This window comes from Octodon degus, unplaced genomic scaffold (assembly GCF_000260255.1).
Source record: "Octodon degus isolate 3935 unplaced genomic scaffold, OctDeg1.0 scaffold00050, whole genome shotgun sequence".
Taxonomy (NCBI): Eukaryota; Metazoa; Chordata; class Mammalia; order Rodentia; family Octodontidae; genus Octodon; species Octodon degus.
In genome coordinates this window covers 6,746,405-6,774,055 of record NW_004524626.1, presented here as the reverse complement: position 1 = coordinate 6,774,055, position 27,651 = coordinate 6,746,405, and the positions used below count along the sequence as shown (strand labels likewise).

The window sequence follows — 27,651 nt, the reverse complement described above, 5'->3', positions numbered from 1 at the left end:
TCCTGGCCGACTTGCGCGGCGGGCCCGGAGCCGCCCCGGGGGGCGCCTCGCCCGCCTCCTCCTCCTCGGCTGCCTCGTCCCCGACCTCCGGCCGCGCCCCCGCCAGTGCCGCCGCCAAGAGCCACCGCTGTCCCTTCCCGGGTTGCGCCAAAGCCTACTACAAGTCCTCGCACCTAAAGTCGCACCTGCGGACACACACAGGTGAGTCCGATCGCGATCTGTAGAGGTGCGGAGGCGGCCTGCTGGACCCCCTCCCCCGCTAGGACCCCGAAACTGCGTGGCGCGTGGGGGGCGGGGAGGGGGGCGCGCCCGGGTCGCCGCCGCCGCCGGGCGGGCGGAGCCTCAGTGGGTGGGGCGCGCGCGGGGGGCGTGGCGGCCACGCGGTCCGGCGGCGCGCTGAGGGGCTCTGGCAGAGCTAGGCGCTGGGCGAGATGTGTGCTCGGCTGACTGCCCAGTGGTTTTGGTTTCTCATTCCTTATTCTCTGCGTTCAGATCTAGGCGGTCAGGATGGTATTTGGAGTTTTCTGTTCTATGCCGGGCCCTCCCCAGCCTCAGTTTCCTTATCTGTGAAAAGGGTGGCTATCTCTGTGTCGCCGCCTCCGGGGAGGCCTCTTGGAGTTTTTCCAGCTGGCTACTGAGAGCCTGGCGCAGCGCCAGGATGTGTGAGGGTTGGGGGGTGGCCGGCACGTTCCCCCCCCCCCACACACGTTCTTTCTATTTTAACGAGGTCGAGGGTGCGGTCGGGAGTGCGCATCGGCGCCTGAATTTCGAGTTGCATGGCCATTGCTGAGGGGGTCCCTGGCATGTTTGCTCTCTCGGTACACCCTCGAAGAAATGCGCAGGCTCTGAATGGGGAGTGATCCAACCATTCAGGGGCCCCCAGGCCGCTTGCACTAGGTGCCCGCTGATCCAGTGTTTGATTGCCAGTCCTTCCCTCTGTGCCCCCACGAATCAGACCTCCTGGGCTGAGAGTTGAATTTGAGTGACGGGAAGGTGGGCCTCAGTGGTCGGCCTAGGTCCTCAATTGGGGAATATGTCCCTTCCGGGAAGCAAGAATGAGAATCTGGGGACAAGCTGAGACATCCTGGCTCTCCCCCATTTTAGTAGGGTACCTACCTGCTCCAGGTGTCGTTTCTCATCTCTATAAAGGGTGTAGGGTTGTTTTCTTTTTAGGGTCGTTTGGGACTTGTTGGGGGCAATTCCATTCACAAGGGAGTTTGGTTCAGGGGAACACTCAGAAAGGGTGCGAGGAATCAGAGACAGCCCTAATGGTAGCCCCAGGCACCTTACAGAGCCTCTGACACCAGGTAGAGAGACCAAAGTGCCGAGCTAGGGTGTGAAAAGTCACAGTGGAGAGCAGGAGGGGGAGGGGGAGGGCGGTGGACTTGCAGAGTACTTGTTTTCTGCTTTTTATACTCTCTCCTCATCCCTGGGGGCCTGGAGGCTCTGTCCTTCAAGCCCGTGAGAGGACCTGAGAGGACCGGATAGAGGTGGGGGAGTGGTTCTGCTGAGAGGTCCCTGGGTATTTAGTTCTACAATAGGGGTGCTTGAGGGCAGGGTCAGTGAAGATGGGGAAGGATTTTTTGGGGGATGGAGAGGTGCTGCTCTAGGAGTGTTCTGGGGTGTGAGTATGCCTGGCCTTATTCTGGGTGAATCTGTTGGTTTAGCATTTGGGTGAAGAAGGAACCTGTTGAGAGAGGAACCCCACCTTGCTATTCTTGGCTTCCCCCCACCTAACGTGCCACAAGTTGATTTTGATCTCCACCACACTGGTCTGGGTTTTGGTTTTTTTGTTTGTTTTGAGGTAGGGTCTCCCCATGTAATCCAGGAGGGTGGCCTTGAGCTCACTTTGTAACCCAGGGTGGCCTCGAACTTGCAGTGATTCTCTTGCCTCAGCCTCCTCAGTGCTAGGTTTACAGGTGTGTGCCATCATGTCTGGCTCTGGTTTGGTTTTTCCCAAATCTTATCCAACTTGTTGGGTGGGGTGAAGAAGGAGGCCAGGCCATCTTCAACTGTAGCAGACTCCCGCACACGCATGTGAAGGCCAGGATCTGAGCTGGGGCCCAGTGTGTCCACTTGGTCACTGTGCAGCAGCTGTGAGATGGGTGGCAGAGATGAAGTCGAGATCTGGGAGCTGGGTACTGCATCACCCTGCTTGTGAGCATAGATCCCAGATCCACATCCATGGGAAGCTGTGGAAGTCCCCACTGTAATAACTACCTGGGAACAAGGAGGGCAATCTTAGGACACTCATTCCTTAGCTGGGGTCCTTGGCCTTTGAACCACTATACAGTTAGCAGAACTTCTTTCACTGAAAGAGGCTCTTTGGTTTTTGTAGCTCCCAGAGGAAGGAAAGTTGGCAAGGAGGCCACGTTTTTCCTGGGCGCAGCCTACAGTGCTTAGGTATAGATCTAGTTAGGAGCTTTCCTTGGCCACTAGCTCTCTGCAGCTACACCCATGAGGGCTGCAGGTTGGGAGAAAAAAAATCCTGTCCCCACCTACCTTTGCCTTGGGACTTTCTCTTTGGTGTTAAGAGGAGAGCAGTCTGGTTTGGTCCCTTGGACAGATGAGCAGACTGAAGCCTGCAGCTGGAAGCCAGGTGGGCTGAAGTTTTATTACATCTACCCCATTTGGCCCTGGGGATGTGGAGGCTGGAAGAGTCTGTGGGCTGTTTTTCACTGGGGCATTGGGGTGCAGGAGGTGGACTGTTACCTGCTCCAGCATCTGGCCCACACCCCCTAGCCCCTCCAAGCGCCCCTGTGAGGCAGAGAAGGACTTTGGAAGCTGCAGGAGATGTTGACGCTGTTGCCATAGATACAGAGAGAGAGCCAGCAGTGTGGCAGGGGCGGGGGCGGGAGCCAGAGAAGAGGCTGGCTGTGGACTTCTTGCTCCTGAGCCCTGGAACCTCCTCCATCCCCAGAAGGCTCCTAGTCCCCTAGTGCCAGCACAGTCAGTGGTGTGACTCTGGGGGTGTCTGACCCCTACCCAGAGATAGCACTGAGACGTGGGAGAGCTCTGATACCCATGGGCCACCTCCTCAGCACTGGGATGAGCATTGTCCCTGGCCTCCACCCATTCCAGGCCAGCAGCACCCCTGGTGTGACAACCACAGTTGTCCCCAGACATCACTCAGTGTCTTGGGGGGGGGTTGTAGGGCCACTTCCTACTCCCAGTTACACTGTCCTTTAAAAATTTTTAAGTCTTAAGAAATAGAAGAGGGCTGGTGAGATGGCTCAGTGGTCAAAAGCACCTACTTAGAACAAGCTAGGCTAAGCAAAAGCGCAGGGACCGCGGTTCAATCCCCAGCACCACATGCCAGCCAGCCCCGCCCCCTGGTGGGCTGAGCTGGCCACACACACACACACACAAACACACACACACACAATAAATAAATAAATAAATTTAAAAATAAAAAAAAATTTAAAAAATAAAGAAATAGAAGAGTGCTCTTTTGTGCACCAGGGTGTACGTGGCCCAGAGGTGACAGATCTTGTCCTTGTCTCCAGGACTCTTAAAAGGGGCAGTGAAAGGGTGACACAGCCATTACTGGTGGATAAGGCCATCCTGCTTGGAGGAGACCTTCAGCAGGCTGGGGAATGGTGTGTCCCAAGGAGGGAACAGCACTGCTGCCCTGGGGCAGGGATTTGTGGGTAGTGAGGGATCCCAAAAGGTGAAGGCTGGATTTAATCTCCAGGGCAGGGACTGGAGGCAGGCTGGGCTTTGCAGGGGGAAAATCCGTTTATGGAGACAGGATTAGGGTGGGAGAGGGATTGAGGGCGGGGCACTGTCTAGGAGGAAAGAGGTAAGCCCAGTTTTCCCATCTGACAGCCGGAGGGGTGGCTGGGGTGGTGGTGGTTAAAATTGTTTGCTGTAGAGGGTCCTGGGGGGAAAGACAGATAGGAAAAGACCTAGAGAGGGAAACACTCTGTTATCCGAAGCCGAGTCCTCTTGCCGGCATCCCAGTCAGAGCTGTGAGTTCTGTTAGGATCAAGTGGGCATTGGCTAGCCCCTTCCTCCAAGGACGGCACTGGGACTGTCTGCAGCATGCCAGCAGGTGGGAGGGGGAAGGCCCCCCAACACTGCAGGGCTGATAACTACCCCCCACCCAGGCTTCCTGATAAAGGTGGCCCAGATGGGCCGGGAGTTGGTGAATGATACCAGCCAAGGCACGAGAGAGGGAGGGCAGACTTGGACAGGCTGGGTGGGGAACGTGGCCTGGAGGTGTGTCCTCTATTCCCTTCACAGGAGCCCCTGAGAGGAAAGTGCCTATGTGGGTAGGTGGGAAACAGCCAGGAGGCCTGGGCTACGCAGGAAGAACAAAGGGTGCTGGACCAGGACATGTAGGGCACATCCACTGCTGTTCTCGTTAGAAGCTGGTGCTGGGTCCTATAGACCTGTACGTCATCTCCCCAGTGTGCGGATATGCATTGAGATGCAGGGGTTCCAGCTGTGTGCTTAGCACCTACCTTCTGCTCCAGGTGCAAACAGGGCACAAAGAAAGGCTTGGGGGGGGGGGGGAGTCGCTGTCAGACTGCAGAGACTACTCTAGAGGTGATGCTTCCCGCTTCCCTCAGAGGCGCAGACAGCAGCCCTAGGCTCAGGGGCCACTTAAGTTTTGTGCCTGAACCAGGGCAGAGCTCTGGAAAGCTGCTGTAGACTGGGTGGCCCAGGCCAGGGCTGGTGCCGGTGGGTACTGTGATAGTCCTGATGCAGGCCAGGGGTGAAAGAAGAATGGTGTCAGAATGGATTTTTTTTTTTTTTTTTTTTTTAAGATGGGGTCTCATTTGGCAGTTCAGGCTGGCCTTGAACTCACTGTGTGGCCCAAGCTGGTCTCAAACTCACAGTGATCCTCTTGCCTCCACCTCCAGAGTGCTGGGATTATAGGTGTGTGCCACCACACCCAGCATATCAGGATGGATCTAAGGATGATGGCACTTAGCTGGCATGTGGCTTGAGGGGAGATGAGCACTTGAGACCCCCTCCAGAGACTTGCCTGACTACAAGTTTGGTGGTTACCACAGGCCAACTGTAAAGAGGAAGCCTGCGGGAGGAGGGAGGAGTGGGAGGCCCTAGTGCCCCTCCCCCGAGGAGCCTACCTCTCCGGGTGGATAGACATCTTTGCAAGGGTGGGCACTGCCGGCCCTACATACCCTAGACAGCCTGGTAAGTCAGGCTGTGCCCTGCTCTGGCCCATAAAGACAACCAACCACGGCATGGTGTGTGCTACCTCCAGGGCCCCCTCTGCTGGTGGCTCAGGGCTTGGAGCAGTTTTCCAGAACAACTTGCCCTCCATTTTTCTGAGCCGGCTTGGCATTGAGGCAGCCGGGCTGTCCCCAGCTCACCCGGCCCCACCCGAGTCAGAGGGTCAAGTCCACCGCGGCTCCGCCCACTGTGCCCTTCCTGCATGGTCCCCACCCGCCACACATCCTCCTGCGCCACCTCCTGCAGTCAGGTAGCTTGGAAAGGCAGAGTGGCTAAGCTTGGCTTTCCGGGATAGGAGTATGAAAGGGGAGGGAGTTTTCCCTGAGGGCTTAGCTCAGAGCCACCCCTATTTGCAACCCCCAAGTTAACTCAGCCTTTCCCCTTGCATAGACCTTGGGAGACAGTGGCAGGACCCAGCCAGGCATTTTGCAGGCACATAGCCAACGTTGCAGGGGCGGGAAGCTACTCACCCTGTTACCGCCACCCACGTGCACACGTGCACACCCCAGCCGCCAAGCTGGGGGCTGTGACTGGCAGGCGCCTAGGCTAGCTTGGCGACCCACGCCAGAGCCCCAGCTCTGGCCCCTGGCTGGAACAAGACCACGTGAGTGAGCGGAGCTGGCTGGGGCCGAGGTTGTCGCCTCCACGTGCAGCAGCTATGTTCCCTGTGGTCACTCGCGTCCTGCTCCTCTACGCTGCTCATGGCAAAGTGGAACTGAGGGGTGGAGGGCTTGGAGGGCGGGCAGCCCTGCTTCTTTGAAAGAGGAAGTGAAGCAGCTGCTGGGGGAAGCATCCACGGATGTCTCCTCTCTTTGGCCTCCACCTCTTCTGTGCAGGATGGTGAGGAGATTGAGTGGCCACCTCCATAACCTTGGGCCTGTCAGGCCTGTTGTCAGGGTGGGAGTGGAGGTTTCTTCTGGGCTTGTTTTGAGACTCTAGGTCTTGTCGAGAAAAGACCTGCGTTGCTGGGCATCGTGGTGCACGACTGTAATCCAGACACCTGTAATCTAGCATCATGGGAGGGTGAGGCAGGGGGATTGAAAGCTCAAATCTTACCTGGGCAAAGTAATGATCACTTATCTAAAATAAGAGAGAAAAATGAAGAACAACATGCTAGTACTTCAGGGTCGGTTTCCTAGCAGGTGCCAAGCTTGCTTTTTGTATTCTTCAGGGGAGATTGGGGGTGTGGGTCTTGGGGATACTTACTGCCCCTCCTCACTGCCATAGGTGGCACCAGGCCTCCTCTGCCTGGAATCCCAGCCTCCTGGGACCTGTGTTTTACAGATGTGAGCTGGCCTACAGACTCCACACATTACGGCCCTGTATGGGGGGGTGTCTGTTATGTGGGAGACAGGTTTTCTTTGGGCCCCTTTCTGATTCTGAGCAAGGTGTAGCATATGCCCCGGCCCCACCCACTTCCCCTCTCCCCCTCCCCCGGCTTTTCTGGCCATATGCCCTCACTTCTGCTCATTTCTGCACCCCCTATCCTGTTCTGGGTCCTGTCCCAGACTCCTCTCACGTTCTGTTACCTGAGTCCATCCCAATATCTGTCCCCCATCAGTGGACAGGTTCCCTGGGTCAGCCTGGGTTACTTCAGCCCGCATGAGCTGACCGCCACCCTGGCCTCCCTGTGGGTCCCCTGAGGCTAAGCCTTGGGGCCACTGGGGACCAGATCCTGCTTTATTCTTACTCTCTCCACAGAATGTCCCCAGACATTACACATATGTGTGAACTCCCTTGTGCACATGCCCCAACATTGCCCTCCCCAATGCCCCTAGCTAGGGGACAGCAAGACACCTGGAAGTCCCAGTGTCTTGGTCCCTTATGCCACCATGTAGGGCCCTGGGAATCAGTTCTGGAACAGAGTGAGGAAAGGGGAAAGGTGCAGAGGTGGCGACTTATGGATCGGGGGCAAAGGATGGGCGGTGGCAGTGGAAAGGTTCTTCAGAGGAAGTTGTTGGGTAGCTGCCGCCCCTTCCCTCCCTGGGCTGCTTTGAGTCCAGCTGGCCTTGGGTGCCAGGCCCCACCCCTTATCGAGGCCTCGAGGCCCCACCCCTCCCAGAGGAAAACTTGTTTTCATGATTTCCCTTTGCTGAGAAGCTGGGGCACTGTGACCCGGAGTTACATCCCTGGCCCTTTTTCAGTTTTTACTTAGAGATGATCTGATCTCCAACTTGCAGTCCTCCTGCTTCAGTTTCCCAAAGTGCTGGAATTTTTTTTTTTTTTTTAAATTTTGTTGAGAAACAAATAGAAATGAGACAGTTTCAAAACAGGTTAGTAGGACAGTTACAATAATTAATACATGCATGTTGTTGTCTTCATAGTAGTTAATTCACAGTGCAAGATGCAGACATGATATCCTGTCCAAACACTGTTAGTACTTTTTTTTTTTTTTTGAGACAAGGTCTTTGTATGTTCAGACTGAACTTGAACTTAACGTGGAGCCCAGGTTGGCTTCCAGTTCTCAGTGATCCTGGTCTCAGCCTCCCCAGTACTGGAATCACAAGGGTCTGCCACCACCCAGCAGTGCTGGGATTAGAGCTATGCACCACATTAAAACTAGGGGGTCCTCTTTACTATAATACTATCCCACTTGGATGAGGGAGGAGGGGGTTTGGGACCTATAAAGCCTCTGGTGTCTCCAGATTCTACCAGTAGCATACAGAACTGGTTTGTGGTACCAACTATTTCCAAAAGTTTGAAGGACAGAAAAAATATTCGTTAGGGCTTTGTGTTGGGCCCCTTTTGAGGGCGGATAGGAGTTGAGTTTGTTGCACTTTGCTTTTTTTTCCTATTTCGGTTTTTTGAGACAGGGTCTTGGTATTGGTTCAGGCTGGATGAACTCATGGCAATCCTCCTGCCTCAGCCTCCTGAGTGCAGGGATTATAGACATGTGCCGCCACACCTGGCTTATTTACTTTTTGCAGTTTGGTGAGGCAAACCCAGGTTCTCACTGCTCACGTTTTACCACTGAGCCCGATTTGCGGCTTTTCTGATACACAGGCAGAATTTGGCCTCTTAAAAAAAATGCTTCTATGGCTGAGTAGATTAAATACCTGCTTAGGCAGATGCAGGGACCAGGGTTTGATCCCTGTGTCTGCCAGCCCCAGTGATTGACACAGGGTGTGGTGGCATGAGCCTGTAATCTCAGCACTTGGAAGGCTGAAAACAGGAGGATCACTCACAGTGAGTCTGATCTGTGTAGTGAGACCCTGTAGACAAAATTTTTTTTTAAATGCCTCTAAACTGAAGGTACTGCCTGGTACAGTGGTGTATACCTGTCATCCCCGTACTCTGGGACACTGAGGCAGGAGGATAACAAGGTTGAATCCAGCCTGAGTGACTTAGGGAGACCCCAGCTTGCAAAATAAAGAGCCAGAGTGTGACACAGTGCTGAGGTCCAAGGTTCTATCACTGGTATTGGAAAAACAGAAAAAAAAATTGAAATAAGGGTCTGAATGAGCTACAGGGACCCTTTAGGGTCAGATGGAAACTCCCCATCCTTCTCTGTGGCTGACTACTTGTTTGTCCTCTGTCCAGGTGAACGGCCTTTTGCCTGCGACTGGCCAGGCTGTGACAAGAAGTTTGCGCGCTCTGACGAGCTGGCCCGCCACCACCGGACACACACGGGCGAGAAGCGCTTCCCCTGCCCGCTCTGCACCAAGCGCTTTACGCGCAGTGACCACCTGACCAAGCACGCCCGCCGCCACCCCGGCTTTCGGCCGGAACTGCTCCGTCGCCCAGGCACACGCAGCGTGTCGCCCAGCGACTCTCTACCCTGCAGCCAGGCTGGCAGCCCTGCCCCCAGCCCAGTGCCCAGCCCTGCACCTGCTGGCCTGTAGACCCTGGGCCCCCATCCTGAGCTCAGCCCCACCAGACCTCGGCGGGACCACCAGCAACAGGACACACCTGCCGCCCGTGGCTCCTGGTGGGGACCAACGTGGACCCTAACCCCCCCCCCAGCTGTTCCTAACCCTGCTCACACAGGAGGGGCCTGATGTTGGACCTAGGTCAGCCCAGCGGGGGTGGCCTGAGAGGGGTCCTGGGGGGGCCCAGCCTGTAAATAGCCATGATTGTTAACTCTTTCCATCTGTTCCCAGGGGATCTTGGGTGGGCAGTTGGCCAGCTCCCCCATTGCCACCACCCTTGTCTTCCCCCCAAGGTGGGTTCAGGGGTGGGGTGGGGCCCAGGGGAGCCCCCTTGCCCAGTGTGGTCACTGGGCCACCAGGCTACTCCCTCCTCATTGGGAAGAAGTCTGCACAGAGCCATAGCTGACCAGGGGGTCCCATAGGCCACTGCCTGTCCCCACCCCACCTCACCCCACCCTACCCCGCTGAAAGCCATTGGAGATGTTCAGGGAAATGGGGGGGTGCCGTCTGGCTGCCCCCCTACTCGGGTACTCAATCTCAGGTATCCACAGATGGTGCCCCTGGAAGGGAGGGGTGGCCCAGCACCCCAGGCCTGCCCAGGAGATGGGGAGGAGGGGACTGGAGCGTTTTCCCCAGGGAGCGCTTGGTGGGCAGCAGGAGGTAGGCTATGTATGAATGCTGGTTTATTTATTTTCCTGGCTCTGCTGGCACGGGGAGGGTGCTCTCCTTCCTTGGGTGTGTGTGTTTGTGAGTGTGAAAGTGTAACAGAGAGACTGCAAGGGAGGTTGGGACAAGGGTCCGAGCTCCCCTCCACTGAGGCAGGGTCTCTGATTTTGGCCTTCAAGGCACTGTGACCGACAATCTTGTACAGGAATCTCGTGGCCATTGGGGTGTGTGTTGTCCCTCCTGTCCCAAAGCTGGGCAGTAGAGCCCAAGGGACAGGTGTGGCAGGGCTTTGAAGAGTCCCTTTCTTGTCCCTTAAATTTGGACTCCTTTGGGGCTCTTGGAAGTGGGGCATCCCCCATGCCCCCTGCTGCAAGCAGGAGGTCCAGCTGTTCAGCCTGCTGGGTAACTCTTTTTCTTTTTGGATGCATAGAGTATTTTTTGAGGCACCTCATTCCTGAGTAGGTCCCTGTGGGTGGTCTATTGTTCAGGGCTGTGAGAGTGGGGAGGGTCCCTGGTCTTAAGTATGGGATGGGCTGAGCAGCAGTCCTAGGGTAGCCTCCTGGGTTCCACAGTGCTGTCCTTCTGTGGTCTATGTGTGTCCTTTGCAATGGACCACCACCCTGGAGAGGAAGGGGCCCCGGGCTCCCTGCACAAGACCCAGAAGGTGTGGCCATCAGCTGCAGGAAGTTTTGGGCCCGCGAGTGGCTTTCATGGCCTTCCTGTCTTCTGACTGGGGACTTCGGGGTCTAGGTGAGGCCTCTCTGCCTGTTGCCTGCTCTGCCCTAGGGGATGCAGATATGGTGCTGGAGTCCCGGCCTGAGGTGGTAGGGCATGCCCTTCTGGAGCTGGGCTCGGAGGGTTGCTGGACCCCGCGTCCTCTGTCAGGGCTGCCAGACCTGTCTGTCCACAACCTCCCACCCTACCGTGGCAGCATTAGTGAGATGCCTTAGTCCTTGGGTGGGTTGGGCGGGGGGCTAGGGCTTCCCGTTTCTTGTGTCCCTGAGTGTGTCCTGCTTGGTCCCAGTGTGCCCTGTGCTTACCCTCTGCAAGGGGTAGGGTGTTGTTTCAGGGCTCAGGAAGCCCAAAACAGTGCCACCCTTGACCCTGTCTACTGTCCAGGGGTCTGGAGAGACCCAAGCCCGCTCCCTCCCCCCAGGAGTCATTGGGACCTGGTTCCATGTGTGGCTTCTGAAGGGTGGGCAGGAGGGACCCCAGGGGAGGTGGGCTTTCTGTGGGCAGTGCCCCTCCCCTACCCCACCTGGGCCCACCCTTGTATTTAATTAAATCCTTTTTAAAAGCCTGCTCTAGTGTCTCTTGGTTTGTTCCTGCAGTGGCTCCCAGCCTGTGGACTCTAGGCCCCTATGCTCCTCCACCCACCAATGGGGCCCCAGTCACCCATCTCCAGAAGTAGTAGGCAGCAGGCTAGGTATCCCAGGGTGTGGTAGGGATCTTGGCTGAGACAATACCCGCCCCTGCCTGGAGACCCAAGCAACCCTGCGCTCAGTATAATGTCACCCAACGTCTGTCGCCGCCCCCATCTGCCCTGTTACCCAGCAACATCCCTCTGGGGTGTGTGTCCCCGCCCCCTCACCCTTCCAGGCACCACACATATACCCTCTTCCCACCCTGCCATCAGTGCCCAGCCATCTACACAGCTTGGATATTGAGCTTCCTCTGGATGCCAGCTTCCAGTTGCATCCCGGGGGAACTCCGAAGCGGTGAGAGCCAAGGCCACTCTGGGAGACAGACTACAGACCTCAATGTCTGGAGCCCTACGCCCTGACCTAGTGCAGGAGGAGCACCTGCTGCTCTGGAAGGGCTCTAGCTCGCCGCCTGGGGGCTGCCTCTGGTACTGCGTCCCCCAGATCTGCCTCACCCCACATTCACGGGGGATGGTTGGCGCCCCCTCCTGCTTCCTAAGATTCTCAGGCCTCCTTCACTCAGCCAGCGCTTTTTTCTTTCTTTTTGTCTTACTGGAGATAGAATCCAGGGCCTTCACACTAACTGTCCCCCTATCCTTACGTATTTTGAAATACTACATAAATTGCATAGGTTGAACTAATGCTGCCCCATCCTTCTGTAGCGCTGGGATTATAGGTTATAGGTATGAAGCACCACACCAGTGTCATCTGGCTTTTTGTTCTGCTCTGCTGACCACTGGACCCAGGGCATGGTACACTGAGCTACGTCCTGCCTCATCCTTCCAGGCCACGTGGGCTTTGTCGTAGCTTTTTGCTGTGCAGAGAATTGAACGCAGAGGCTCACTCACACTGGGCAAGTGCTTACCCCTGAGCTGCATCTTCAGCCCTTTTCGTTTTGTCTTTTTGAGACGGTATTGCTATGTAGTTCAGGCTGGCTTTAAGCTCACTGTGTATCCCAGGCTGGTGAACTCAAAAGGATCCTCCTGCCTCAGCCGCCCACCTGAGTGCTGGGATTACAGGTGTGGGCCACCACACCCTGGCTTTTCATTTTTATTTTGATACAGTGTTTTCCTGACCTGCCAGGCCGGGCTTGAATTCAGAGTTCCCCTGACTCGGCCTCTCAAGTGGCTGGAGTTAGAGGTGAGCACCACCTCGCCTGGCTTCATCTTCAGTCTGCCTGCCCCATAGCAGGAGTCTGAAGGCTCCTGTGAGTGCCTGAATCAGGACCCAGCCCCCTGTGGCTTCCACCTCCCTCAGACAAAATTCCAGGTCTTCCCTGCAGCCCACAGGGCCTGGTGGGAATCCCGGCCCACCCGCTCCTCCCTCTGCTCTGGTCCAGACACAGCTTCTGGCTGCTCCTGCCCTGCGCCAGGTTTGCTCCTGTCCCCAGGCCTTTGCACCAGCCACAGCTGCCTGGAGGACTCTTTTGCCAGATTTTCAGGGTAGTTATACCCTGCCTGCCTCCATTCACTGTGTATAAAGGCAGGTCCCTCTTGTAGGGACATCCCTGTTCTAAATAGAAAGTTTTCCTAGAGAAAGGGTACAAATGGTCGACATGTGCATGACTAAGGAGGCTATTCCACGGAGAAGGGTTGACAAGGTAGCTCAGCAGACTAAGTACCTACTTATTTTTTATTTTTGTGGTACCAGGGATTAAACTCAGGACCTTGCACTTGCCAGGCAAGTGCTTATACTACTGAGCTATCTTCCTGGCCCTAAGTACCTGCTTAGACAAGCACAGGCACTGGGGTTCAAGCCCTGGCCCCGCTGGCCCCGCTCCCAGGAGTGCTGAGCTGGCCACTGAGACCAGGCGTGGTGGCACAGACCTGTAATCTCAGCTCTGGGGAGGCTGAAACAGGAGAATCACTATGAGTCCGAGCTGTGTAATGAGACCCTGTACCAAATACATTTAAAAAAAAAAAATACCAAGGACATAGCAGTTCGCATGCGACAGGCAGGATGGCTAGAATCCAGACATTAGTGACAGTAAGTGTTGGGGAGAAGTGGAGAAACTGTACCCTCACATGCCATTGTGGGGTTGTAGCACAGGCTACTGATCTGGAGAAACATCAGTCTGGGAAATGCGGAGTCACCACATTGCAGGAATTGCAGCCTAGCAATCCCTCTCTGAAGGTGTATGTAAGATAGGCTAAAACACAGCCAGCTGCCTGCGGCAGGGTCTCAATACGATTTAGCCCAGGTTGGCTTTGAACTCAAGGCAATCCTTCTACCTCAGCTTCCCAAGTGCAGTGATGACGGAGTGTGCTGCTATATCTGGCTAATGCAAAGTCTTGTCTACGGACATTCACAGCATCAGGATTCACGCAGCTACAAGTAGCAAGAGGGTAAGTGTCCATCGGTGCAGGAATGGAGGGCCACAGTGGGGTCCACTCACACCCTGGAATAGCACTCTTACAGGAAGGAGCGGGGCTGTGACACTTTCCACAGTATAGGGGAGCCTTGGGGACACAATGCTGAGAGACACCAGACACAAAGGACACAGCGTGGGCTCCATGGACTGGAAACACCCAGGACAGGCAAAGCCAGAGACAGGAAGTAGTCTCAGGTGCAGGCGCTAGGGAGGGGACAGGGATGGATGGAAGGATGGATTGTTCTGGAATTAGGATTAGATAAAATGGTAATGGTGGTGTAACACTCAGTATAATAAGTTCCAGGTTTATGTGAATTTCACTTCAATGAAAATAATCCTCTGAATAAGTGGAAGAAGACAGAGGTGAGGGTTGAGGCTCGGTACTGAGTGCCTGCCTAGGCTCCCAAGGGCCTCAGTTCCACCCCCAGCCCCAAACTATGCTATCCTGGTGGAAAAGACATGTCTTAACTCTACCTGCATCTTAAAATCATTAAGGCTAGGTGTGGTGTGCTTTTAGAGCCCTAGCTACCAGGGAGGCTGAAGCTGGAAGTTTCTGTGAACCTGAGATTTGGACACTAGTTTCTGGTTCAATTCCCAGTACCTAAAAAGAAAGAGAATATTGAGCGACTCTAGACCACACCAGCACATAATCGTAGAAAGGGAGAAACAGGGTATAGATCAGGAGGCTCCCAGTCCTACAGAGTAGGCTGTTTTTCCAGGAAATTAGAAGATGTTGCTGTGTTCTGCGAGACTGTAAAATACTCAAAGTCCTGTAGAAAGTGATATAGACGGGTCTTCAAAACTGAAACAAGGAGGGCCAGCCAAATGGCTCAGTGGATTAAAGCACCTGCAAGTAGGTGTAGGGGCCCGGGGTTTGATTCCTAGGCCTGCAGTGCTGGCCCTGCCCCAGGGGCGTGGTGAGCTGGCAATTGAGACTGGGCGTGGTGGTACATGCCTGTAATCCCAGCTCTTGGGAGGTTGTAAACAGGCAGATCAATATGAGTCCAATCTAGTAGTGAGACCCTGAGCATTCTGTAGACAAAAAAGCCAAGGTGGAGTATACCTATAATCCCCTCACTAGGGAGGCTGAGGCAGGAGAATCATCTCAAATTTGAGACCCAGTTTAGGCTACATAATGAGACCCTATCCAAAAAACAAACAAACAAGGGCTGGGGAGATGGCTCAGTAGAATAAGCGCTTGCTGCAAGGGCCTGAGTCTTGAGTTCAGTCCCTGGTTCTGAGAAAACAACAACAACAACAAAAAACCCAAACAAACAAACACACACAAGCACTCTGAGATGCTGTCTAAAGATGATCCCAGTGGAAATGTTAGCACGTGCTTGCCTGGGTGTCACCCTTGCCAGGGAGGCACTGTACCACTGAGCTATATTCCTGGCCCACAGGCGCTGAATACAACATATCAAAATGTGAGTGACTGCGGACTCTGGGGATTAAACTGGTGACCACAGTTGTAATAGCCGGGCATAGTGGCACACACCTGTTACCCAGCTGTCTGGGGAGGCTGTGAGATGGAAGATTGAGAATTTGAGGCCAGATTAAACTACATAGGAGATGATTTCCAAGTTTTAAAAAAAAATTTTTTTTTAAAGGGCTGGGTATGTAACTCAGTGTGAAGACCCTGCTTTCCATCCTCAGTGCCACAGAAACAAAAAAAGAAAATAAAAAGTTGTAAAGATTAAGGAATTGAGAGCCAACTGTATACCGGGGCTAGGTGATCATTTATTTATTTATTTATCTAGAGGTAGGTGATTTTTTTGAGTGTGGTCAAGGGACACGCATGGCTGTTCTTCGGTGGCTTTGTAAAGAAAAGCAACCTCTAAGACTCACTGTGTCCCACAGGCGCCTTAAATTGACAAGCCGAATTGCAACTAAGCTGGGCCCCGAGGTTTTTTTCAGTCAGGCGCGCCACGGACAGACCACACTCCGCACGGCGTTTAGGGCTCAAGATAAGAAGGCTGGCCTCGGAGGCTCAGGCACTGCCGTCTGAGAGGGTCTTAGAAGACGCAACTGGGGTACCCAGTACCATCTAAATCTCTTTATGTTCCAGCGCCTGGGTCCGCTGTTCACCGCGGCCGGACGGGAGCAGGCGTTCTGGGCCGGCGCGCTGCGGACAACCCTTCCCGGAGTCCCTTGCGGCGGCGTCCCGGGGGCCTCGGGGGCCTCGGAACAAGATGGTGGCGGCGAGGTCCGTGAGGCGAAGGCGGCGGCGACCGCGGCGCCTGTGAGGGGCCCGCGGGCCCGGGCGGCTCCGGGCCGGGCTCCCGCCGCGGGACGGACCATGCTACGCTCCACTGGCTTCTTCCGGGCTATCGACTGCCCCTATTGGGCGGGGGGTCCCGGGGGGCCCTGCCGGCGACCCTACTGCCACTTCCGACACCGCGGGGCCCGGGTCCCTGGAGCCCCCGGCGGCGGCGGAGCGACGCCCCCGGGAGCAGGTAATGCCTGTCTGCCCAACTCGCTGGGTTTCCGGAGCAGCACCTGGACTCTACCTATGGGCTTGTTGGTCCCCCTGTTCCCCGCCCAGCCCCCTCCTCTAATGCTCCCAGGCGACGGGCCCTTCCCCTCCGCCTCTGGGACCCGGACTCCGCACCCCGGGTCCTATGCAAGTGGTGGAGCCTCCCAGAGTCTCTGTTTTTGCGATTGTAAAATGTAAACAAGAAGAGGATGTGTCTTCTGGACTTGTCGGGAGGGCGAAGCGATTTGGCATAGGCGGGGCTCGGAGTCCGGATTGTACAAGGGGGTTTGGAAAGCGGGCGCAGCCCCACCGCTCAGGCCCTGGGACGCGTCCTCCTGCCTCTAGTGCCCATGGCAATCCTTGTTTATTACTGTGATGTTTTCTCGAGCCGCGCCTCCAGGTGCGGCCACCGCTGTCTCCCAACAGTTGAGTCCAGAGTCTTAGGAGCATCTGCTGTGCATCCAGCCGCTTGTCACACGCACATGGACAAGAAATACATCAGAATCCACTTGGTTGAAACGGCGTGGAGTTCCAGGGAACGTCCCACTTTGGGTTGATCAGCCTAGACTGCACAGTTGCACTATCATGGTGGTTGTCGATATGTTGGCAGCCTTGGTGAGAGCCGCCAAGGAGTAGGCAGAGTTTCTTGTAAGAAGTGTAGGACTTGAAGTGAAATGGTAGGAATCCTGAGGATTTGGAGTGGAGCAAGGATGGTGACATCACAAAAATTGGCCTGGAGGAATTAAGTGTACTGTCATACACTCTTTAGTGACACCCTCTCTCCCTTGGGAGTGGCTCCCCCCTTCCACCAGGCCTTGTATTGATTTTAATTTATGTGTTGTTTTGAGACAGTGCCTTGCTCTGTAGCCCAGGCTGACTTTGAACTTGTGACGAATCTGCCTTAGCCTCCTCAGTGCTGGCATAACAAGCCCGGCACTGGGTCTAGTTAAAGCCATGATTTCACGTATCCCAGGTTTCTATATCTTATGTCAAACATTCTGTCTCATGTTCTCCTTAAAACAGTGACTGGAGTATTTTAGTCAGAGTTAGATATCAGACCTGTGTTTGTGTGCCAGAGAGAAGAGTCTTTTTCAGTGGTACCAGGGATTGAACTGAGGACCTTGCACTTGCCAGGCAAGCGCTTATTCTACTGAGCTATATCCCCAGTGTCTGTCTGTCCCTCTCTGTCTGTCTGTTGTCTGTCTGTCTGTCTGTCTGTCTCTCTCTCTTTCTTTTTTTCTTTCTTTTCATTCTTGACAAGGTCTCACTGTGTAGCCCTGGCTATGTCCCTTGTGGAGATCCTCCTGTCTCAGCCTCCCAAGTGCTGGGATGATAGGCGTGTGCCACTAGATGTTCTCAGTTTTTGTTTTGGTGTAGCACCACTGGTAATTGCACTGGGGGTGCTGAGGTACACCCCAGTCCTCAACCCTCCCCCATCATTCTAATTTGAGATAGTATCTAAGTTGCCCAGACTAGCTTCCAGCTTCCCATCCTCCTACCTCAGGCCCCGAGTAGCAGGGATGATAGGTGCAAGCCACTATGCCTGGGTATTTTCCTTCTTTTTTTATGTATTTAGTACAGGGGCTGCAGGGTCTCACTATGTAGATCAGACTTACAGGTTTTCTTTTTCTTTTTTTTGCAGGGTTTCACTACTCAGTCCAGACTTAGTGATCCTCCTGCTGTATGCCTCCCAAGTGCTGGGATTACAGGCATGCACCACCACGCCCAGACTCCATCTCAGGGTCAGCATGCCTGGGGGCAGGTCCAGTGTGGCATGCAGAGCAGATGAGACTTGTAGTGATCCTTCTATTTTCAGCCTCCCATGCACTGGGATTGCAGGTGCACACCACCATGCCCAGTCTTAATCGCCATCTCAGTGTGCCCTGGGGACGGGGCCAGAACTGCATGCCAGGGATCAAACCCCATTCCTTGTATCTGCCTAAGCAGGCGCTTTAATCCACTGAGCTATCTGGTCTGCCCTATATTTTTCCCTTTCTTAAGGTTCCCATGTAAATTTGCTGAGAACAGCTGCAGCTATAGCCAGTTGTCACCAAAGTCTTCGGTTTGGCTCTACATGAGCCAGATGTGGGGGATTGAGAGTTGCATAAGAGGGGGTCCTCTCTCTGCACAACCGGTGGTGGAGTAGGAAAGACAGCACAGGATGCCCTTTCTCAGCCGAAGGTGATGGAGTCAGGGAGCATGCACCAGCTCTGGGCACTGGGGATTGGCAGAAGAGGTGGTACGCATGGGAGGCTTCTTGGTGACTGATGCCCAGCTCATTAGGCCCATTTTTACCATGTTGGAATGTAGTTCCGTTCCTTTCCTTTGCTGGGGCTGGAACCCAAGCTAGCAAATACTAATTTTTGAGTTAATTTAACTGGTTACAAGTACGGGGTGAGGGGAGATGAGTTTAATCCCTGATTCCGCCAAAAAAAAAAAAAAACACAAAAAAACAACCAAGTACTGTGTGTGATATTCTATATGAGCCAATGATCATCTGATTTCCATGTTCCTGTCTCTCTTTTTTTTTTTTTTTTTTTTGGGTACTGGGAATCAAACTCAGGACCTTATGCACTTATGCCACTGAACCATCTCCCCAGCTCCTTGTTTTTTCTTTTACTGTAGAGATATCTTTTTTGTTGTTCTTGTGCTGGGGATGGTACTGTGGCCCTCTTGCATATTGGGCAGACACTTGTCACTGAGCTGCTCTGCAGCCCCATCTTGGCTGTTCTGTGTCGGACAGTGCCTACCAGCTTCTGCAACTCACGGGGGTAGATTTCTCAGGTTGCTTCTCTCCCAAGTTAATGTTTTGATATCTTTTGATACTACACAAATGGTCTATTAGTTTGCTAAAGGACTTTTAAAAAAAAATGTACTTGATACAGGGTCTTACTATGCAGCTCAGACTCACAGTGATCCTCCTGTTTTCAGCCTCCCAAGTGCTGAGATTATAGGCATGCACCACCATGCTGGGTCGTAGTGGCCAGCTCAGTGCAGCATGTGGTCCAGGGATCCAACCAAGGTCCCAGCACTTGCCTAAGCAGGTACTTAGTCCACTGAACTACCTCACTGGCCCTTAAAGAACCATTCTTTTTTTTTTTTTTTTTTTGTCGGAGCCAGGGATTGAACTCAGGCCCTTGCACTTGCCAGGGAAGCACTTATTCTACTGAGCCATCTCCCTGGCCCCTAAAAGACCATTCTTGAGAGTTCTCTGTTTGATGTCCTGTGCAACCCCCAGTCCCACGAGAACATGCTCCTGACTCCCCGTACCCCAGCATGCCCACTGTGTTTCCTCTTTGTTGGTGAGAATGAGTGGCCTGTTCCAGTCTCTCATTACTTCTGGTAGAGGGCTCTTTCTGGGCAGGGGCCCATCTGAGTTTGGGGGCTTCTCTGCCTCTTCCTTCCTCTGTGCTCACTGGACTGCCTCTGAGGAGGCTGGGGAAGAGTGTTTGCCTAGGTTCCCAAGAGGCTTTGGAAATCTGAAATGAGGTGGCCTTTGCCATTTCACCCTGATCTCTTCAGGGCAGACATAGAAGCTGCTGTCTGCTGCCTTATTCTGTCCAGCAGATCTCAGTCCATTCTGATTTCTGCTTTGGTTTCTGAGACCGCTGCTCTTCCTTGAGTACCTTGGTGTCCCCTTTTGCTTCTGCAACATATAATGGGGAAACAAACTCATGCCCATTTGGTCTCTGAGAAAAGTCTTGGGGGCTGACTGGGCAGTGACTTCACAGGGCTGAGAGCAGAAGACAGTGCAGATGTGGCACTGGCACCCAGGGTCCAGCCTGTGTTCAGCTTGCACATACGCAGGTGTAGCAGCAAGGAAACAGGCTGAGTGAGGAAGGGTACTTGTTTATACCACTGCTCAGCAAGAGTGGATCTAGAGCCAGTGGGACAAGACAGCTGAGACAGGAAGGAAATTCCTCCTGGGAGGGCAGGGTGTTGTACTTAGGGTTGGGAGTTGGTATGGAGTTTGGAGGCTGCAGCAATTGACTCAGGAGAGGTGAGGAATACTGAGTTGAAAGGGCAGGAAGGATGAAGTACTGCATTTGGGTCAGGGCTCAGCAGCCGCCTTGAGCTACAGGGGGAAGGACTCAGCTTCCTCTCCTGGTTGCTGCCCCTGCCCCTGGAGCATGAGAACATGCCCCTGACTCCCTGTACACCCCCCCCCCCACCCCGCGCTTGATTGTTTGAGCCTACTTAGGTGGTTTGGAGGGACCAGCCTGGCCTCCAAAGTCTTTCCCTGTTCTGGCTGAAACCCTGTAGGCATTTCTTGTCTCAGTGAGGCAGTGGGTAAGAAAAGTGGTGCATGATACGAGGGCAGGTGTCAGGGTCCTGGGTGTTTTTCCCCTACAGGTCTGCAGGCCCCCAGGAGCTTTTACCAGAAAGTCCTGTTCAGTGCATTTGGGTGGTGGGGTGACAGCTATAAAGAAGGTACATATGTTTCTACCCTGGAGGCCACCAGTGTTTGGTTCAGGGGTCTCAGCTCAGAATATGGGCCCAGAAGGAACCAGTCAAGAATTGTTCTAGATGGGGCAATGTTGATGGCATTGATTCTAGGACAGGAGCTCAGTAGGAGGTCTGAGTCCACTGCACAGAACTTTCTAGAAGAAATAGGATTTGCTAAGGCAAGAGAGAAGGAGGGGTAGTCCTATGCAAGGGTGGGTCTAGTGCCAGGGTAGAGTAGAGGTGTGCAGACTGATAGCTTTTTTTTTTTTGCAGAACTGGGGATTGAACTGTGGCCCTTGCGCTGGCCAGAGAAGCACTTATTCCACTGAGCCATCTCCCTAGCCCTAAAGTGATAGCGTTTGAGCAGCTGGCTGGTGCCAAGGGCCTGGGTGAGCCAAAGACAGGTGGCTTTGAGTTTTCTAGTCCAGTATAGGACTGGACAGGTGTACTGTTCCTTCTAGCCCTCTAGATGCATCCTCTGTGAGCTCTGAAGCCATGTCCAGTTCCTGCCACACACACTTGACAGACTTCATCTGTGTCTTGTGTACCATGTTGGAGAGCGTTGTCCCTATTTTACAAATGAGGAAGCTGAGATGCAGAGGCCAGCACCTTGCTTGGTATGTGGGGAGTGGGGAGTGGGTAGGAGGAGAGTGGAGCTAAGGGTGGCAGTCAGGACCTCCAAGCCGGAAATTCCCAATGTCCAGCATGGGCCAGGTTCCCTGTTGGAGTTGAGTGGCTCTTGTGCGTCTGGAAGATTCGTCCCAGGACTAGGAGAGTATGGAGAATTGATGGGTTTCCTTTCTCTAAGTGACTGGGAACAGAAGGGCATGGCAGTGGGGGGAGGGAGCCACCAAGCTTCCCCAGAAGTGGGGCTGAAAAGGTAGGGCCCACCAGTATGGGTGTCTTTCAGACCAAAGAAGTGGCACCTTCTGTGGATTCAGTTCTTTTCTGGGAAACAGGCAGCTGCATGGGCTCTCCTCCCATTGAGGAAAGATGTGATTGTAAAGGAGTCTTGCAGAGGTGCTGTTGTCCTGGCTGGGATTGTAACCCCCTTAAGGGTGCTCTCACTAGCTGACTCAGCATCAGGACAGCTGGTCTCTCCTTGGTCTAGGAAGCTTGGACCTAAGGGAGGATTAGTTCCACTGTGCATTTTGGGGTGATCATTCACTGTGGGGGGCCATCCTGGGCATTGTAGGATATAGGGAAGCATCCCTGGTCTTTCTACTCAGTGAAATTGCATCCCTTGTCTCACCCCCTTATAACAACCACAAATAACCCCAAAAACTGCCAGGTGTCTGAAGAACAGCGTTGACCCTGCCTGAGAATGGTGGTCTGGTCAAGGGAGTTTCCTGCTGAGCCTATTTCCTTTATAGGATCTTCCCTTGGAGCCGGGGAGATGGCTCAGTGGAATAAGTGCTTCCCTGGCAAGCGCAAGGGTCTGAGTTCAATCCCAGCTTCCACAAAAAAAAAAAAAAAAAAAAAGATCTTCCCTTCCTGAGCCTCTGAGGCTACCCTTCAAGACACAGCTTGGCCCTGCGCAGGGGAAGAACCTCCCACTGGAGTTCAGTTCTGAAATGGGTGGTTCTTTTGTTTCTTTGTTCTGGTTTCGCTTAAAGATGGGGCTAGAGGCAAGGTGGTAGGGGTTGGGTCCTGAGACCTGGATGTCCAAGAGTAGTGCTTGAGGGCATCTTGTGTTCCTAAAGATTAGGCTCCCAGCAGCAGTCACCTTTTAATAGGTGTGGCAGATCTGTCACCACCTCCCTCCTCTGTGTGACTTGGCAGCAGGTGGCCTCTGCTAGTGATCAACCCTGTGCAGACACTGCCGTTTGGATAGGTCCTTTGTATGAGGGAGATATCTCAGTCACCTACCACTTCATCTTTAAAGCACTTTTTTTTGTTTAGGTCTTTTTGAGACAGGGTCTCCTGTGCAGTTCAGGCTGGCCTTGCACTTACTTTGTAGCCCTTATTGGTCTCAAACTCACAACAATCCTCCTGCATCTGCCTCCTGAGTCCTGGGATTACAGGTCTGCACCACCATGCCCAGCTAAAGCAGTTTTTACTGGACTGGAAGCAGTGTTTAATTTAGCAGCATTTGGAAGCATAGGAAAACTACTACTTGGCCATGCAGGGTGGTGCTTACCTATAGCCCCAGTACTTTGGAGGCTGAGACAGAAGAATTGCTGTGAGTTTGAGACCAGTCTGGGATATGTAGCAAGACCGTGTGCCAAAAAACAAAAAGCCACTTCTTAAGCTGAGGTGGTTCCCTCATCTAGGGACCCTGTGGAGAGCTGGAGTTTTAAAAACCTTGCTTCTTAGCCACATGCAGTGATACATGCATGTCATCCCAGTGCTCTGGAAGGCTGAGGCAGGTAGATCAGAAATTTGAGGCCAGCCTGGCCTCAACATAGGGACTTAGTGAGATCCAGTCCTTTTTTTTTTTTCTTTGCTGAACTGAGGATTGAACTCAGGCCTTTGTCTTTGCCAGGCAAGTGCTTATTCTACTGAGCTATCTTCCCGGCCCGAGAGCAAGTCTTAAAATTAAAAAAATATAAAGGTCTGAGAATGTAACTCTGTGCAAGGGTTCTGACTTTAATCCCCAGCACCACACTTTTTTTAAAAAGAGAAAAATAAAACCTGGCTTCTTTTTTTTTTTTAATTTTTTTACATTTATTTATTTTTATGTGTGTGAGTGGGGGGGGGGGCAGCTCAGCCCACCAGGGGGCGGGGCGGGCTGGCATGTGGTGCTGGGGGATTGAACCTCGCTCTCTGTGCTTTGTTTAGCTTAGCTTGTTCTAAGTAGGTGCTTTAGACCACTGAGCCATCTCACCAGCCCCAAACCTGGCTTCTTGGCCTGTCCAGCCTAGAGCAAAACCTTAGCACTTGCAGCATGTAAGTAAGGAAGGTGTGGCCCATCAGACAGAGATCTTAAACTACCACTATGCCTATCACCCCAGGGGTGATATCTGGGGGCAAGTGTCTTCATGTGCAGTGGGTAGAAGCCAAGGATGCTGCTCAGCATGGTATAGGACCTGTGATAACCACTGAGAATGCCCTGGTGTGGTGCTGAGGGGAGACCCAAGTTCAGGGCCCTGTACCTGGCCTGTTTTTGTATTATAGGTAGAGTGTGGACAGTGGCCACAAGTCTGTAGGGACAAGTAGGGACTCTGTAGAGTATCATTCTTCTCTGGGGCAGAACCTGTGGGGGTCATTGGGGACAATCTGCCAGCTTAGAGGGACTCAGGGTATCCATGTTGGTGTCTGAGTGTGTACCCTCCTAGGAGTTTCCTGCCTGTTCCATCGACTCAGAAACACAGGTGCCACGAGCCTGCCCTACACCCAGTGGAGAGCAGAGACCCCATAATGACCTTGGTGGCTGTGTGGGCCCCAAAGGAGGCTACAGCAGACCTGTTACATTTTGTACCCTGCCTTAGCCTTGCTTATCACTTCTGCACAGGGACCTTGCAGTGTGTGTGCCATGTCTGTGTTCAGTAGGTTTCCTGGGGCAGGCCAGTAGATGTCTCACCAGCGTCCCTTTGTTCAGAAACAAAGCAGGGAGAAGGGCCACATAGGTTGGGGGCTTCTTCCCAAAGCCATCCACGTGCAGGAGATTGTATCACCTTGTTGAGTTCTGAGATCTGTTTCATAGGAGAAAGTGGCTGAGTGTGATGGTGTATGCCTGTCATCCCAGCACTATGAAAAGCTGAGGCAAGGGTTGAAAGTTCAAGCCTAACTTGGGCAATTCTGCAACTTAGTGAGATGCTGTCTGAAATTTTGAAAAAGGCTGGGGAAGTAGCTCAGTGTGAAGGCCCTGGATTCAATCCCCAGTAATGAAGGAAAATAAATTTAGTATCAAGGCCAGGGAGATAGTTCAGTGGAATAAGTGCTTGGGTGCTGATTTCAATCCCTGGTACCGCCAAAAAAAGAAAAAAAAGAAAAAAAAAAAAAAAAGACAGCAAGATCTAAAGAGAATCAAAACCATAGGAGAGTAAGATTAAAAAAAAAAAAAAAAATTAGGAGCTGACTAGTCAGGGCCCAAGATGGGATGCTTCTTGAAGATGTCTCTGACCACCTGTCCTTGAGGCAGGAACTCTAGGGTCTGTGCATACTGCATGAGGAAGTGGCACCTGTGTAAGGCAGGTCCATGGCAACTGCCCCACAGGCCCTGGAGATGCCCATGGTTCTTCAAAGCAGCTTGAAGGAGAGCTACAGTAGTTTCTTTCCAGCCTCTCTGCTTAGCTTGCTGGAAGCCTAAAACATGGGTGCCCTGGGGTGGCACTAGGCTTGGACACACACAACCAGGCCTTTGTGTTCTCTCAATACTAGAAACAGGCCCCCATATCTTTCCCAGGGCCTTTCTGTTTTTTTTGTTTGTTTGTTTTTTGTTTTTTTTTGCGGAACCAGGGATTGAACTCAGGCCCTTGCGCTTGCCAGGGAAGCGCTTATTCCACTGAGCCATCTCCCTGGCCCCAACAACTGAGCTAAGGCCAGGCCCCTCCAGGGCCTTTCTGGTTAGTCAGCACTCAGTATGTGCCTGAGGAAGCAGACAGGGTGAGGGATTTATGTGTGAGGCAACAGCATAGGCCAGGCCTCCTGGAGAACATCTGGCCCCTAGAATTGCATGGAGTGGGGGTGTCAGGTAGGCAGTTACTGATACAGGTTGTAAAGGATGAATAGGAGCATTCTTGCTTCACTACTCACAGTCTGGGCAGAGATACAGACCACGAAAAGACCTGGATGTTTTCACATTGAGATTCAGAGGGGCTGCTTGAGAGCTTTCAGGACCCCTAAGAAGAGAAGATAAGGCAGCCCTTCCTTTCTGCTCCCCATGCAGGACTCACTGCAACCGTGCAGACTTGTTCTCTGCCCTTGTCTAGCATGAGCCCAGTGCATCATGGTGGGTTTCATTCCTGTGTTCCTTCTTCTAGTCTTCATAGGCCACACTGGCCTGCCCTGGACTGCTGTATTGAGCTGCTGGTTGTAGAGGGCTGGGGCAGTTCTGGGTGACAGGGAGATGTCCTCAGGGGTGGTGAGACCAGCATCACTCCAGGCCCATCCTCTCTGGCTCATGAGCTATCCTGTGTTCTTGCAGATGAAAATCCAGTCACCTGGGTGGCCCAGTCACCACCCCACACTGCAGTCCATTTGTTAGGAGGGCACCTCTGCCTCCATAGAGGCTTGAAATGAGAGGCTGGGTCCCACCCCGCCCCTCCCTGTTATGTTTTGCTACGTGCCATCGATGGTCTCCTATGGGGAGGGTCTTCGAGGACTGCCTTGGAGGGGTAGGCTGAGGAGGAGGACTTGGGGCTGAGGAGAACAGACAGGTGGGTGTGCTGCAGCTGCCTCCTGTCCTCTGCACTTCCGAGCTTCCAGGTGGTGAGAACCATCAGTCAGAGTGAGTGAGGGGCCAGATGAGTCCCTGGGGAAGCTGCTCATTTCACTCTAGTTTCAACCCATTGTAACAAGCAATAAAGATGCTGATGCCCACATGTGACCCTGGCGTGTGACACTTTCTTAGAGGATACTGGGGCCCTGTCCTGGGAGCAGTCTGGCAAAACTTGGGGTGGGGATACCAACTGGCATCGAGTAGTCCAGGATGGCATCCTCACTTGGAAGTGTGCCATAGGAGTTGGAAGTTACTGGGTCAGGAAAGGGAGGAGTTTAGAGTTGAGATTCCTTTATGTGAACCATTCACAGAATTCCTACCCATTCTGAACTGATGGGAAGAAGTAGTGCAAAGGAAGAGAAAGGCTGCCTCCAGCCCTGCCATGGAGACCCTGGGACTCCTAGCCTGTCTAGCCCTTCACAGTGCAGTGTTAGAATGGCTGGTGAGCCCCAGCATTGCTCTCTGAGCAATTTTTTTTTTTTTTTTTTTAAAGTGCATTTAGTACAGGGGATACAGGGTCTATAGGGTCTCGTTACATAGATTGGTCTATAGGGTCCCTCTTGTTTTCAGCCTCCCAAGCACTGGGATTACAGGCGTGGGCCACCACACCCAGTTTAAAACAGGGTCTCAGCGTGTCCCAGGGGTGGGGCCAGCACAGCATGCCTGGGGATCAAACCCTGGCTGCTATGCTCTTGCCTAAACAGGTGCTTTAGTCTACTGAGCTATCAGGCTGGCCCCCTCTGAGCAGTTTGATGGCCCTCTTTGGGCTGGGTGTAGAGAGGCATCCTGGCTGTAAAGAGTCCCTTCCTCCGTCTGTCTGGCCAGAGAGCTGATTGGACAAGCATCACAGGTTAGTATGGGAACCTCCCCCAGGACTGAGCCACGAGCTTCCCCCTGCCTGGGAGCTTTGGCTTGGGGCTGAGGGGATTCCCTGAAGCCTGGGAAGGCTCAGCCAGGCCTGTTCCTCCAGGGCAGGCTAGAGGGGGTACTCATAACTGGGGTTGCTAGGGTTTCAGGGAGGCTGGTGTGTGTCTGAGGTTCAGTACACCATCCCTGACCTGACCAGGCCTCACCTCACCTCACCTTATTGGCTCAGGTCTGTGGTCATTTCCGTGGGTGTTTGGGGGACTCTGGGGCTACATGGAGATCTCCATCTAGAGTGAAGGACCACATCTATCCACTGGGACTGGGTCCTGGGACCTAGATGTCCTGGAGTGGTGCTTGAGGGTGTCCAGTGTTCCTAAGGATAAGGCCCCCAACAGTAGAGACTTAGGCTTGGAAACATGGGACCCGTTGTAGGGTCCTGGAACTATCTGCTATCCTGTGGCTATAGCTTTTGGGGGCTGTATCTGTCAGAACCTACTTCTCAGTCTAAACACTCCTGGGGATGTCATTTTTCCTCCTTTGAGTCCCTATGCCACCCAGGTAGCTGCTCAGGTCTGTTGGAGGCCTGGTCACTTTCCATCTTTATGGGGTTTTTTTTGCTATGCTACTTAGTCCAGGCAGTTCTTGAACTCAGTCTGTAGTCCATACTGGCCTCAACCTCATGATGATCCTCCTGCCTCATCTCCGGAGTGCTGGGATTGTGGGTGTGTACCTCCACACACAGCCCTTGTACTACCATGCCTGGCCCTTCCATCCTTGTGACAGTCCTCCTGTCTGTCACCTGGGCTAGAAGGACTTTTATCAAAGCCTGCAGCTGGGACCAATACCTGTATGGTCTGTCTGTCTGTCTGTCTGTCTGTCTGTCTCTCTCTCTCTCTCTCTCTCTCTCTCTCTCTCTCTCTCTCTCTCTCTCTCTGTCTCTCTCTCTTTCT

General features: G+C 53.4%; 2 protein-coding genes across 2 annotated transcripts in view; both read left to right on the top strand.

The window, feature by feature from the left end:
• Positions 1–2: 2 nt before the first annotated feature.
• Klf16 (Kruppel like factor 16) lies at positions 3–11,004 on the top strand (the record flags this gene model as incomplete). Its single annotated transcript, XM_023716895.1, has 2 exons — positions 3–201; positions 8,743–11,004. Coding segments are annotated over 2 exons (501 nt in total), but the record flags the coding sequence as incomplete, so codon positions are not given.
• Positions 11,005–15,713: 4,709 nt separating this feature from the next.
• Rexo1 (RNA exonuclease 1 homolog) overlaps positions 15,714–27,651 on the top strand; it is a 29,375-nt gene continuing 17,437 nt past the window's right edge. Inside the window, exon 1 of the mRNA XM_023716977.1 lies at positions 15,714–15,985. Coding sequence (XP_023572745.1) covers positions 15,829–15,985 — 157 coding nt within the window. The 5' untranslated portion in view covers positions 15,714–15,828. The remainder of the gene's footprint in view (positions 15,986–27,651) is intronic.